Below are 13,222 nucleotides of genomic sequence, written 5' to 3'. Positions count from 1 at the left end.
CAAATATTTTTCGAACAGTTTACGATTTTTTAAAATAAATTCAGAATTGAGAGCTAAAAAGTGAACGAAAAAAATTTCACTTTTCTGCTATTTACAAAGAAATCTGATCGTCACGCAAGATTGATAAACGCTATAGCGTCCTCATAGAGATACATCGAATAGCTTTTAAATATTTGAAATCAATCCTGCCGCATTTGAGAAAACGTCGATTTATGGCAAAAAATCTGTTTACATATACGCACACACACACACAAATATTTTTTCCAAATTTGGTCTCATTCGATTCAGAATGGCTTGAAACGTCGAATAAATGTAAAATTAGCGAATCGTTTTTTTGATGAAAACATACTTCTTCTTCGGAAGGTTAATTATTTAAAATTATACAAAATATCACATTAATCATTAAATAACTCAAAATAAAGGAAACTAGGCAAGTTGTATGAATTACCACACACTCATTGTTGACTAACTATTTTTTTTTCTACCGTGTGATAGTGTTTTGACAGCGAGTGATAAATGCTATTTGTCAAATGAATGATTGGAAAATTTTCCAAGCAAACCGTCCATCAATCTAACCCATTATGAGGTGGCAACATATTCGATTTAAAAATGACCCATTGTTGTAGCGAAAAGAAAGTAATGAGTACACACTGATAAATAGTATGCTATAAATAAATAAATAAAATTTACCGAAATTTTATTATAAAAGATGTCATAGGAGTTACAGAAATAGAAGAATTTAAAACATACATAGAATATACGTATGTATTTATTTGGGCTTATAAACTTACACAAAAGTTGTAGTACACAAAACATGCTTTTTCTATTTCATAATTTATTTTGTTTTTACCTTATTAAGTATAAATTGAGCGACACAACTCATAATGATTATTTATTCCAACCGTTTTTCTATTTTTATATATACACAAAATTGTAATTACGTTCAATATACCTGGTTGAGGTATACCTTTAAAGAAGATTTTGATTTGAAACTAAAATCACTTAAATAAAAATGTGATATAATGAGCATTCTTTACTTCTATCAATTAATTCAATTAAAACTTTTAAACGGATCTATTGTTTCATGTATTATTTACAGTAATGTGTAATGAGAGAATATTTTGCATATCATCACTCGTCAGATTTTCGGACACACCTATTCAACAATTTTAAATTGTTAACGGACTTACATTTATAGAGGTCACAAATTATTCAAAATGGTTATCACTGTCTCTATTTTAGAGTTATCTATAGGCAAAAATAATTAATTTAGATAAATTACAGATTTAGCTATCTATGGTTATGTTTATACATTGCTAAACATATTTCTGAATATTTGTATAAATAAAATTTTAACAGAAATGTTAAATCATTTTTGAATGTCATTATGAACAATTTTGTAGTAAAATAGAAGTTAAAAAGAATTGTCTACTCAAAGTGAAATCAAATAGTCGAAATTTCAAATTCTCTATATTTTTACTGTAATCGTTGTATTATAATGTCATTCTTGGTACACGAAATTTGGCATTATAGAATTGACAACGCGCAGTTTTTTCTTTATTTAAAATTGTTTAAAACTTGACATTTTCAAATTTACAAAATAATTATAAATATGAAGAATCAAAATTATCTTGAACTATTACATTTTTAATTCCTCGTGGGGTAATTTATAGTAATGGGCCGAAAATCGAAAATGAAAATTCTTGCATATCTTCACGTTTTACTGGTTTCTGAACATTTTTGCATACCTTAGAAAAAAAGATTGTGTATTTCCATTTGATTCTTATTGATAGGGAGATGTGCTGATTAGTTTTTGGCTAAGGCAGGTCCAACCGTTACGGAAATACAGAGCAAAGTGTGCAGAAAATAGATATCGAGTTTTTGAGAGATCGGAGTATCCGATTTAAATGGTCTAAAAAACATTCAATTTGTAATGATTGGGAGAAGAGGTGATTAGTTTTTAGCAAAGGCAGGTCTAGCTATTTCGAAGATACAGAGCTAAATGTGCAAAAAATGGCAGTTTTTGAGAGAACTAAGTGTCCGATTTGAATGTCTCAAAAAACTTTCTGCTTGTTTAAACAAAATAATTGCTTTTGGAGAAACTTTTTTTTATTTCATAATCTTTTTTTTTCAAAGAATTTTAACTTTGCAATTCAATGTATAAACTTCTTAAATATTAGACAATGTTACAGTATATATAATAATCTATTGAAAACATTTAATATTCCTCGAACATTTCGTTACGGTACAGGAAGTTCCAGCAATTTTCCTTAAGGCATGATGCCATACGCCACTAGTTTCAATTATCACTTGTAATAATCCAGTTTTTTTAAATTAAATCTAATGATTACAATGTATATCCATATACATTGCTTACTCTGTCTCATAATAACAATGCCAATTACTAAATTAATTAATTAATTAGTTAATGAAAATTTTAGTAAGATATTTGCAGATAAAATTTATATCAAAATTCAAGAATTTCTAAACTTTGGTATAGAAATGGAGATCGGGAAACGAATGTACTTAAATCATTTAACTATGGATTTTAATGGATTTTTGCTTAACTTCTACTGGATAAAATTTTGGAGCTTTTGATATTTTAAGTTGAATAGGTGTTGCAACTGCTAAAAAGAATAAATTACATAAATATAATTACCAAAATAAAATTTGCCAGAAAATACTATATATTGGGTTAGGCATTTCTAACTACATAGACTTTCTAAATTGGTTTAATAGTTATTGCCATAAAAACAACTGTCTACAATAGCATCTATTTAAGCTTGACAAATATAAGCAGTAATAAACATCTCCCGATGTTTGTGCAATAAAATAAACAAAAGTATGAATTACCAACCTTTACAATCAGAATTGTCTTATAAAGTATGTGTGTAAAATACTCCGAAACCGTTCCGAGCGGCAAAACAGACATTCAGCAAAGGACTATAAAACAATCGTGCACTAGATTTATGCAGTCAATGGTAATTGTAATGTAATTGAAATATTATTATAACACGCTAACATATGAGTTATACATATGGTTTTATAACGCACCTTCGAAGCACCTACTTTGACTTTCACTTCGCCACATCGTTGACTCATACTTATAAATAATGTGCCAACCTGTAAAAGGCCTCAAGAATGGAACGCGACGCATCCTTTGGCTACTAAGTAGGTTAAGTTGACACAAAATTAATTTGCAATTGAATTTGCAATTTGTTACTATAGCGTGATCTCGTCCACATCGAAAGGGGTTTGAAAATTAATGTCTACACATTTGCCAGGATAAAGTTTAGTTGATCCATTTTACCACAATCACATGGTCCACAAGTAAGCTGTTCTAGACTGTTGAATCTAACTTGAAAATAACAATACATCCCATAAAACAATTAAATAGCATATACTTAGAAAATTATATTCAAATATCACTAATTAAATAAAAGAGCTCAAACTCAAAGAAACTTCCTCACCAAAAAATAGTTTTGTTAAAAATATTGATACATGGTCATTTATGTCTTGATAGCGATGTCGCAGGATATAATGTGATTGCTGGTTACACATATCTTGCTTTCTTCTTTCAAATAGTATTGTTAAAAGTTATATGATTTATTTGGCTTTGGATCTTTTTTACCTCTGCTCTACATTAAAGCAAATGGAAATGGAAATGGAATACACATATTGTAGAACTTTTGACTTAATGTTGAAGTTGTTACCATACTCAGCAGGAGTAGTATTTTTTTTCTTTTATATTTTATATTTATATTCTTTTATATTTTCTTTTATATTTTTTCTATCAAAATTTACTAAATAATATAAAAATCCATACAAAATATAATGAATTGTGTGATTGGATAATAGCGGGCTGTAATGGAGAACCAAAGGCAGTAAAATTTACAAGGAGATCTAGATATTTTAATAAAACTTTTCATGTTGACAAAGTTGATAATAACAAGATTATAATCAATTTTAATTAAATGAGAATAAGTTAATTCAAGAATTAATTAATAAATCATAATTAATAATTTATATTAATATAATTTTCAAACAAAAATTGCTTGAAAGAAATCTCATTGTACATATATTATAATTGCATTGGATATTTGCAAAACAATGTCATTGCCAGTACAACATTCAGGATATTTTCGCTATTTTTTAGCAACAAAATTTATGTGCACTTTTTAACAGCGTTCAGAATCTTCGTCCTATAAGCTGTTGATCTGAAATATCTTCTTATTTTATTTGTTAGAATGTAATAGTGGTTCATTGATAAAGGCACTTGTATAACTTTTTTTTTAATTTTCATACTTCTATAACCGTTTTATAAGAGTTGTTTTGTTTTCTTAAGTATTATAAAATAAAACTATTATCTGACACTAAAATAAAATTGCCTTTTTATTAAATTTGCGACCATTGATAATATCAATTTGATGTACCATTGCAATAAAGCACGAAAGGTAAAGCAAAGTTAAGACCATTTTTAAATTGACTGCCTTAACTATTAAATTGTAGGATGTGAGTTTTTCTTTGGGAATTCCTAGAATAGAGTATATACTAATATATTCGCATCTTACTTTATCCATCATATTAAAATTTTTGCTATTCCATAATGTGCACTCGACACAAGAGAGCTACATTTCAATAAAAATTATTCAGTACAAAATTTATTAAGCTAGAATGACAGTTATAACAAAAAACACGTACACATACATACATTTCTAGTCTGTCTTACATTTTTATTTACTAATTCTAAAAGATTTTTTTTTGTTAATATATATACAATGTGATTTTACTTTAACTATTCCAAATTTATTGCTCGGAAAATGATTTCTTATTCTTAATGAACTATACAATCATGGATGCACCATGCATTTCTAGTTGCAAATCAGAATTTAAATCAACATGCTGAAAAGATTTATGATGATAGATTTAAAATCTATCGACGGTTATGAAGAAGTATGATCAAATATAACATTTGACATAGTGACATGTATCAGCTTAGAAGAGATTTATGGGGCATATTTACAGTTATTCTAGTTATTTCAGCGATTAATTAATTATAGATAAATCATACATATTTATGCTAAATGATATATATATATATATATATGTGTGTGTGTGTGTGCTTGTGTATTAAATAACAAATAAATCTTGCTATATTTGATATTAAAATACATAGTAAAAAGATAATTGATCAAATTGTGTGTTGAAAATACTATTTGGAGCTTGCTGCAACAAATTCCATGCTCTATTTCCGTCTTGGACAGCTTGATATCGATCAACTCTATAGAAAATATGGTTTCAAATAAAAATAGGCTATTTTTATTTGAAATCATATTTCCATAAGACTATTTTAAATAGCCTTTGACAGCATTGCATATATGTGAAGTTATATACGAGGTGTGTTCAAAAAGTACCCGGAATTTTTAAATTTCGCGGGTCTGGAGTGTCTGATTGTCAATTTTTTTTTTTATTGTGTTGGTATACATGCCCCTAAAGTATGATGAAATTTTCAGCTATATTCACTGTTTACTTTGTCTGTGGTAGTCGCTAAGGTTCGACGTGTTTTTCTGAGCTCGGCGATTTTTACAATGGAAGAATTGAAAAGTCAAAGAATTTGTATTAAATTTTGCGTAAAAAATGAAATAAAGTGTAACAAAGTGTGTGAAATGTTACAAAAAGCCTATGGTGAGTCTGCTATGAAAAAAACAAGTGTTTACGAGTGGTATAAGCGTTTCCAAGATGGCCGCGAAGACGTTGAAGATGACGAACGCTCCGGTCGACCCAGCACGTCAACAAACGATGAAAATGTGAAAGAAGTGAAAAAAATGGTTATGAATGATCGCCGAATCACAATTAGAGAAGTTGCTGATGAAGTTGGCATATCAATTGGCTCATGTCATAACATTTTTTCAAATGTTTTGGGCATGAAACGAGTGGCAGCAAAATTCATTCCAAAACTGCTAAATTTTGACCAAAAAAGCAATCGCATGAACATCGCTCAAGAGCTGTTAAATGACGTCAACAACGATCCAAGTTTGCTTGAAAGGGTCATAACTGGTGATGAAACATGGTGTACGGTTATGATGTCGAAACCAAAGCCCAATCGTCCCAATGGAAGAGCCCAGGTGAGCCAAGACCGAAAAAAGCACGTCAAGTTCGATCGAATGTCAAGGTTTTGCTTACTGTTTTCTTTGATTATAACGGCATAGTGCATCAAGAGTTCTTACCACAAGGTCGTACGATTAATAAGGAGTATTACCTTGAAGTGATGCGACGTTTGCGTGAAGCAATCCGAAAAAAACGCTCCGATTTATGGAAAAACAATTCATGGCTGTTGCACCACGATAACGCACCTGCTCACTCGTCGTTGCTTGTTCGTAATTTTTTGGCCAAAAACAATACCGTAGTCATGCCCCAACCTCCATATTCATCAGATATGGCTCCGTGTGACTTTTTCCTATTCCCAAAGTTGAAGAGACCCATGAAAGGACGGCGGTTTTCCTCGATTGAAGAAATAAAGGCCGAATCGCTGAGAGTGCTCAAGGACATATCAAAAAGTGAATATCAAGGGTGCTTCGAAATTGGAAAAAAACGCTGGCATAAGTGTATTATATCTGGGGGGGACTACTTTGAAGGAGACCACATTAATGTAGACAAATAAATAAATATTTTTTGAAAAAACGAAAATTCCGGGTACTTTTTGAACAGACCTCGTATAGGGTAGCTACCCGTTCTAGAACGTGACTTAAACTTGCGCGGGTACAAAAGATAAACATGCAAAATTAAGTATTTTCTTAACAATATTTGAAAGTAGAGAAGAAAATATGTATAAAACTATGAGTGTATTTCATCGTGCCTTAAGGCTAATTGCTGGAACGTCCCGTACATTAATGAGATAATCGAGAAATATTAAATATTTTCAAATGGATAATTAAAATTATTTGCTTTAGCTAGAATTATGATTAAAATTCGAATTATTTGTCTTTATACAAAAACAATTTTGTTGAAAATAAAAAAAAAATTAATTAACAAAAATTTCCAAAAGCAATCATTTCGTCAACACGTTTTTAAATCATTCAAATTGGATGCTTAGTTCTCCCAAAATCTACCATTTTTAGCACATTTAGCTCTGTATCTCCGAAACGGCTGGGCTTGCCTTTGCCAAAATCTAATTACCTCTTGTCCCCATCATTACGAATCAAATGTTTTTTAAATCATTCAAATCAGTTGATCCGTTCTCTTAAAAACTGACATTTTGGGCACTTTTTGCTATCTGCCAAAAACTAATCAGCACTTCTCCCTATGTATAGCAATCGACTGCTTTTTAAATTTTTCATATTAGGTCATCCATACGCACGAAATCGTCGACGAAAAATTATATCCACACATGCACACACACATCCATTTTTTCTGAACCTCTGAAACGTAAAGATGCAAAAATTTTCATTTTCGATTTTTGGCCCATTACTGTAACTTACCCTACGGGAAGTTAAAAATAAGACGTTAGATGTGTTTGTCACCTGGTTGTCCCGTTTTTATCCCGTCTTGGAGTAATTTTTAACAATAGTGAAAATTCACATTTCTATAATTAGGAACTAACTGGGATTCTTAGTGAGTATAGATCGATAGTTGTTACGTGTTATTTGTTGTAATGAAATTCATTTGGTTTAAACAGTATAATTACCTATATTCATATTGTACCTTTGTACCCCTTATAACATCGCCCGAAGAAATAATCTCAACATTCAAGTTTTAAATTGCAATTGATAAATTGATAAAACACATTAAGCACGGTTTTTCGCTGGTTGGAAGTTTTAAATATTTGCATTAGAAACTAGATTTCTTTAAAATAGTTTCTAAATAAAATGGTGTCAAAGTGTTTAGGTAATAAATTGATGCAATATAATCAATTGATTTAATGATTTACACAAAATAATTTATTAGAATATTAGGATACAGTTTCGGTATAGTTGGTATGCATAGGTACCATGTAAGTTTAAAATATTAAAAACCATAAAATCAGATGCTACAATATTTATTGATTGTCCCGAAGTAGTTGCCTTTTATCGAGAAAAATTGCGGCATCGATCGTTTTTTAAAGCCTTTTTTTATTACCGTTCTGGTTCTTGAGAGAGATCAACTATCAATTACTTTTCACATTATCATAATACATTATACACGTCAATTGGATAATTCTGCGTCCGCCGTCCGCCACTCGAGCAACCCAGTTACGCGGTCCGATTGCCACAATCGACAATGGATCGATTGTGCCCGCACGCAGACTCGGCTATTGTATTATATTCTGCTGATGAATGTAAACACCTCGTGGAGTCAATACAAATCGCATTGCCCACTTTGTCTAAACGCTCATTACAGCCCACACAGGTACGAGAAAAGTGATCGATCCAAAGGCGATTGTGATACTAGAACAAAAGACTTCGCTGCCCACTTGATTCGGACACGCCGGCTGTAGTGGAGGAAATCGGATGTCGATTAATAGTATAATCAGATAAATAAATGCATTATCGATAGGGTGAAGCGGGGCTTAAAGGTCCGCTGGTGAAAAGTCCATAACAAGATATATCAACAACAAGTAAAGTTAAGAATTCTTTAACATCAGTATTTGAAAGTAGAAGGCAAGAGATGTGTGACCAGCCATCATCTTGATTCTTCTGACGTTGCTATCAGGAAATAAAAGGCAATGTTTGAAAATCCATAATAAATGTATTTTCTTTCGTTTGATAGTTTTTTTTTTTGCTCTTGAGCACTGTTGTTTGGTTTAGCATTATTTAATTATTTTTTAAGATGTATTGTTTATTTTAAGTAAGATTTAATAGTTTTTTAATATAACCTTTATGAACGTGGTTGGGGTAAAAAAGACCAACTAACTGTGGACCTTCACCGTGGAAAAAGTGTAAACAAATCAAATTATTAGTTATTTTAATTCTACTGATAAAATTTTCTGACAAAATACCAGATCAAGGTTGTATACAAGGCTGTAACAATTTTTTTTAACTCGTTTTATTTAGCAATCAGAAATACACAAAGATTTCTATGAGCTAAATTGACAATATTTAAGAGCGATGCCTAAGAAGAACTCCAATGAGATCTTCTCAGTTTAAAAATTAATATGATAATATTATATTAGACAAAATCTAAGACTAAGTCTAAAGGCCATTGTCGTTTCAATCTCCTTCCGCCAAAAGGTTGAGTAATGTCAACTATTGATGGGTTCGAATGTGAGTCCAGTTTGCGTTTGTATTTTTCCTTGAATTCTTTGAACGTTAATTGCGCCGTTTTTATGTTGAGGTCGCTGTGAATGGTTTCATTTGTCACGTACCACGGAGAATTAAGAATTGTACGTAAAATTTTTGACTGAGTTCTCTTCATTATAGCTATATTTGCTTTGTAAGCACATCCCCAGAGCTCAATTCCGTAGGTCCAGATTGGTTTATTGATTTGATTTATATAGCAGCAACTTATTTTCAACAGAGAGCTTATACTTTTTACGCAGTAGCCAATCAAATTCTTTCATTTTGATCATTATTTCCTGCTTTTTTGTTTTTATGTGGCTTTTCCAAGTAAGTCTGCTGTCTAACTGGAGACCAAGATATTTCACTATGTTCTGTTTCGGAATCTGGACGTTATTTAAATAAATTGGAGGACAAGTACCTTCTCTCAAATTTATGCATAAAAATTATACTTTGCATTGGTTGAATAATGTGGTCAATCTGTTTGCCCAATCTGGCTGTCCCATTTTACCCTGTCTATTATGTATATTAGATACTTTATTTGATTGTTTATTTATTACCTAAGCAAGCAGTTTTGTATTATAAGACTCTATAAGTCTTGATTAAGAAAATAATGAAAAAATAAGCTATTTGTGAGAAATTTGTATACTTCGTGATGTTTTAGAATCGATTGAAAGGAAATAAATATAACAGTATAACGTAAGTTCATTAACAATTTATATGAAATATTAATTTCAAATGTAATTTGTAGAATTTTTATACACACCGCTGTATGATCGTATTAATTAAACACTTCGTATCAATAAAGAAATATACATTTTAAATTAAATACCATGTACATAATGTACAATGAATTTCGAAATTTATTAATATCCTTATCCCGTTTAAAATTGTGTTATCGATGATAGTTTGAGGGTTTTCTTGCATTGAATAATAAGTTGTTAATTTATAGCACAAAACAATACTTTTGATTCAATTATGAAATTTATTTATGCAGCATTCTGCACTACAAAAATGCGACGATAGACCCTAGTCCATCCAATACATTATCATTATAGAATGTCTGCACTATTATTGAGGTTGGTGAAATTTTATCACAAATTGATAAATATTACAATTTGGATACAAAAATCCTAATTATCGAAATTTCGCACTGTTAAAAGACAATCCACTATATCCAGATGTAAAATGAGTTGATTGCTCCAACGTGGTCTCTTCATCATCGTGTTACATGTTCATGTACATACTAGCATTGGGAACACGAGTGTTACACAATTCACCTCATTGTACTGCAGCAAGGTATCGATGGGAAGCGATTAAGAGGCGCTCAAATCGACGTCTGGGCGCCTTCCACGGTTCCATGTGGGACGTGTCCTGTCATATCATATGATGAGTCCGTAGAAACATTTTGAAATATTACATTCGAAAGTTTTTCTGGCCAAAAGGCATTTTTTGCACTTTTTTTGGATCTTCGAAAGCGCTAGATCCGCTTTCCCAAAAATTGTTTTATTTCTTCATTTGGCAATACAAATAAAATGTTTTTGAATCATACAAATCGCACGCTCCGTTCTCTCGAAAAATCAATTACCATTTTTGGCACTTTTTGCCCCGAATTTTTGAAATTTGCCAAAAACTAATCAGCACATTTCCTTATCAATACGAATCGAAATTTGTATCCGCACACACACAAGGTATGCTAAAATGTTTAGAAGACCTTAAAACGTAAAAATATGCATAAAGTTTTATTTTGGATTTTTTTGCGGTTAGTATAACTTACCCCACGGGAAGTTAAAAACATTAAAATTTTCAAATCTTTAATATTTAAATTTTTTAATAATTTAGGGCATAATGACACAGTGGCCTTATTTAAAAATTAGCTAGTTTTAGTAACGATTCCGTGACTGTCAGATGTTAAGCGTCATTGCCACGCAGTAATTAGTTCATACGTGAATTGCGTTTTCAATAGTTCATTTCGAGGGGGATTTTGTTACAATTTTTGTGACTTATTTGTGGTTATTTGTTATTATTTTTACTTAAATCAATGAACTCAATGGACCAATCGAGGATTTCAATCAATTTTATTGAAATTATCAGGTGTTTGATAGAATTTTAATAATTTCTTTGATTCCAGGAACAAAATGTCATATTATTATTTGAAAAGAACTACAGGGTAGTTCATTCGAAAGCTAAGAAGAAAGAAAATTGAAATCTGTAAAAGGCTTAAACTTTTATTATAACTACTTCTAAAAGCTGACTAAGGGATCTCCCGATTAAAAAAAGTGACTTTCATTTAGTGCAAAACCTTGTTTTGAGTTTTGAACCCGATGAAAATTTGTCACGATGTATGATTTGTTCTCTTTGGGGCCCAAAATTTGGGCTCCATTATCCAGCGCTTTATCAAATCTTGAATTCTTTAAATTTTCAAAAAAATACAACTTTCAGATAATTGTTTTGGCTTTAATGGTTGTAGTTAATATAATTAACAAAATTATTTTTATGGAAAAAAATAAAATAAGAAATTAGTTACAAAGTGGCATTTTGCCTTAAGGCAAGTTGCATAAACTTTTCGAAATGTGCAATAATTTACTTAATCAACCAAAATTAAATAAACTTTTAAACTCGTTATTTCGAAAATAAATTTTTTGCTTTCAATTAAATATAAACATTGCGTTTTCCTAAATCTCTCAAAAACATATAAATTATATTATTTATAGTGCACAGTCACGTGCTTATATGTCCTAAAATTGTAGCTTATTATTCCAAATATTAGTTAAGTTTTATAATTCAATCAATTTTTGTAGGACTGTTAAATTTCAGGAAAATCGTCGAAAATTTGTTTTTTAACTGATAATTACAAGAAAACGTCTCGGTCTATCTTTACCAAATATTATTAAGCACGATTTCCAACCAATATTATTCGAACTGTTTTTGAATTTTTAACATCAATTCAGGATTGTGGGCTAAAAACGTGGATGATAATGTTTTCACTTTTTTGCTATTAACAAAAAAAACGGCTTGGCTGGTTATTGCGCAAAACTGGGCAAACGATTCCTTAGTCCTTCTCGAGTTACATCGAATAGCTTTTAAATTTTTGAAATCGGTTCAGACGTTTTGAGAAAAAGGTACAATATCAGCTCACATACACACGCTCACATACTTTCGCCAAATTTGGTATGATTCTATTCAGAATGGCTTGAAACGTCGAGATAACATAAAATTAGCAAATCGGATTTTTTAGCGAAAACAAACTTCTCCTTCGGGAAGTTAAAAATTACGTGACTGTATTACATCTATAGATGGACACATTTTCCCCGTGTATTTTTCATTTTACAACATTGCAACTTCACCAGAAATCGATTCTTTACAGTTGTCAAATAGTTTGATGAATCGAAATCTTAACAAATGCCTAGTAGTTTCGATCATACATGTTTTCTACATGGGCATACTACTACGTATTCACATAATTGCCCATGGCTATAACGTACGTTTTATATCGGACAATAAGCACTTGAACTGATGGCCCTTCCGCACACAAAACATTTAAAATTTCTTTCACAATAAAGAATGAAATTGAACGTTGCAATCACAATATAAGATGCGTAGTTTTTTTTCGAAAACTAATTCATCAAGTGGGTCCTCTGAAAATTGCATGGAGATGTCAATCAAAGTTCTTCCGAGTAGCTTCTTACTATCGCAAACTTGATATTTGTCAAGTTGAAGAAGGTTTTAAGTATTTGATGAAAATAGATAAAAATGAAAATTTGCGTAAAATCTAGATAATAAAATTCAATTTAAAACTAACTTAGAATTATATTCTTTAAATAGTGAATTTTGAAAGGAATCATTTTTTTCTTACTTTATAAATTAGATTTGCTTTTTTAAAAGAATTAGAATTATATATATATATATATATATATAATATATCCATCCCAAATGAGTGAGTTCTATAAGATTCATTTATAAGTTGATTT

General features: G+C 30.5%; 1 protein-coding gene across 1 annotated transcript in view; it reads right to left on the bottom strand.

Moving 5' to 3' along the window:
• Nucleotides 1-12,960: 12,960 nt before the first annotated feature.
• Nucleotides 12,961-13,222, bottom strand: part of LOC113385681 — a 5,647-nt gene continuing 5,385 nt past the window's right edge. Inside the window, exon 13 of the mRNA XM_026623525.1 lies at nt 12,961-13,023. Coding sequence (XP_026479310.1) covers nt 12,961-13,023 — 63 coding nt within the window. The remainder of the gene's footprint in view (nt 13,024-13,222) is intronic.

This window comes from Ctenocephalides felis, unplaced genomic scaffold, assembly GCF_003426905.1.
Source record: "Ctenocephalides felis isolate EL2017-DRISC unplaced genomic scaffold, ASM342690v1 CF-g0.4_SCAFFOLD_03571, whole genome shotgun sequence".
NCBI lineage: Eukaryota > Metazoa > Arthropoda > Insecta > Siphonaptera > Pulicidae > Ctenocephalides > Ctenocephalides felis.
This window is presented reverse-complemented; position numbering and strand designations above follow the sequence as displayed.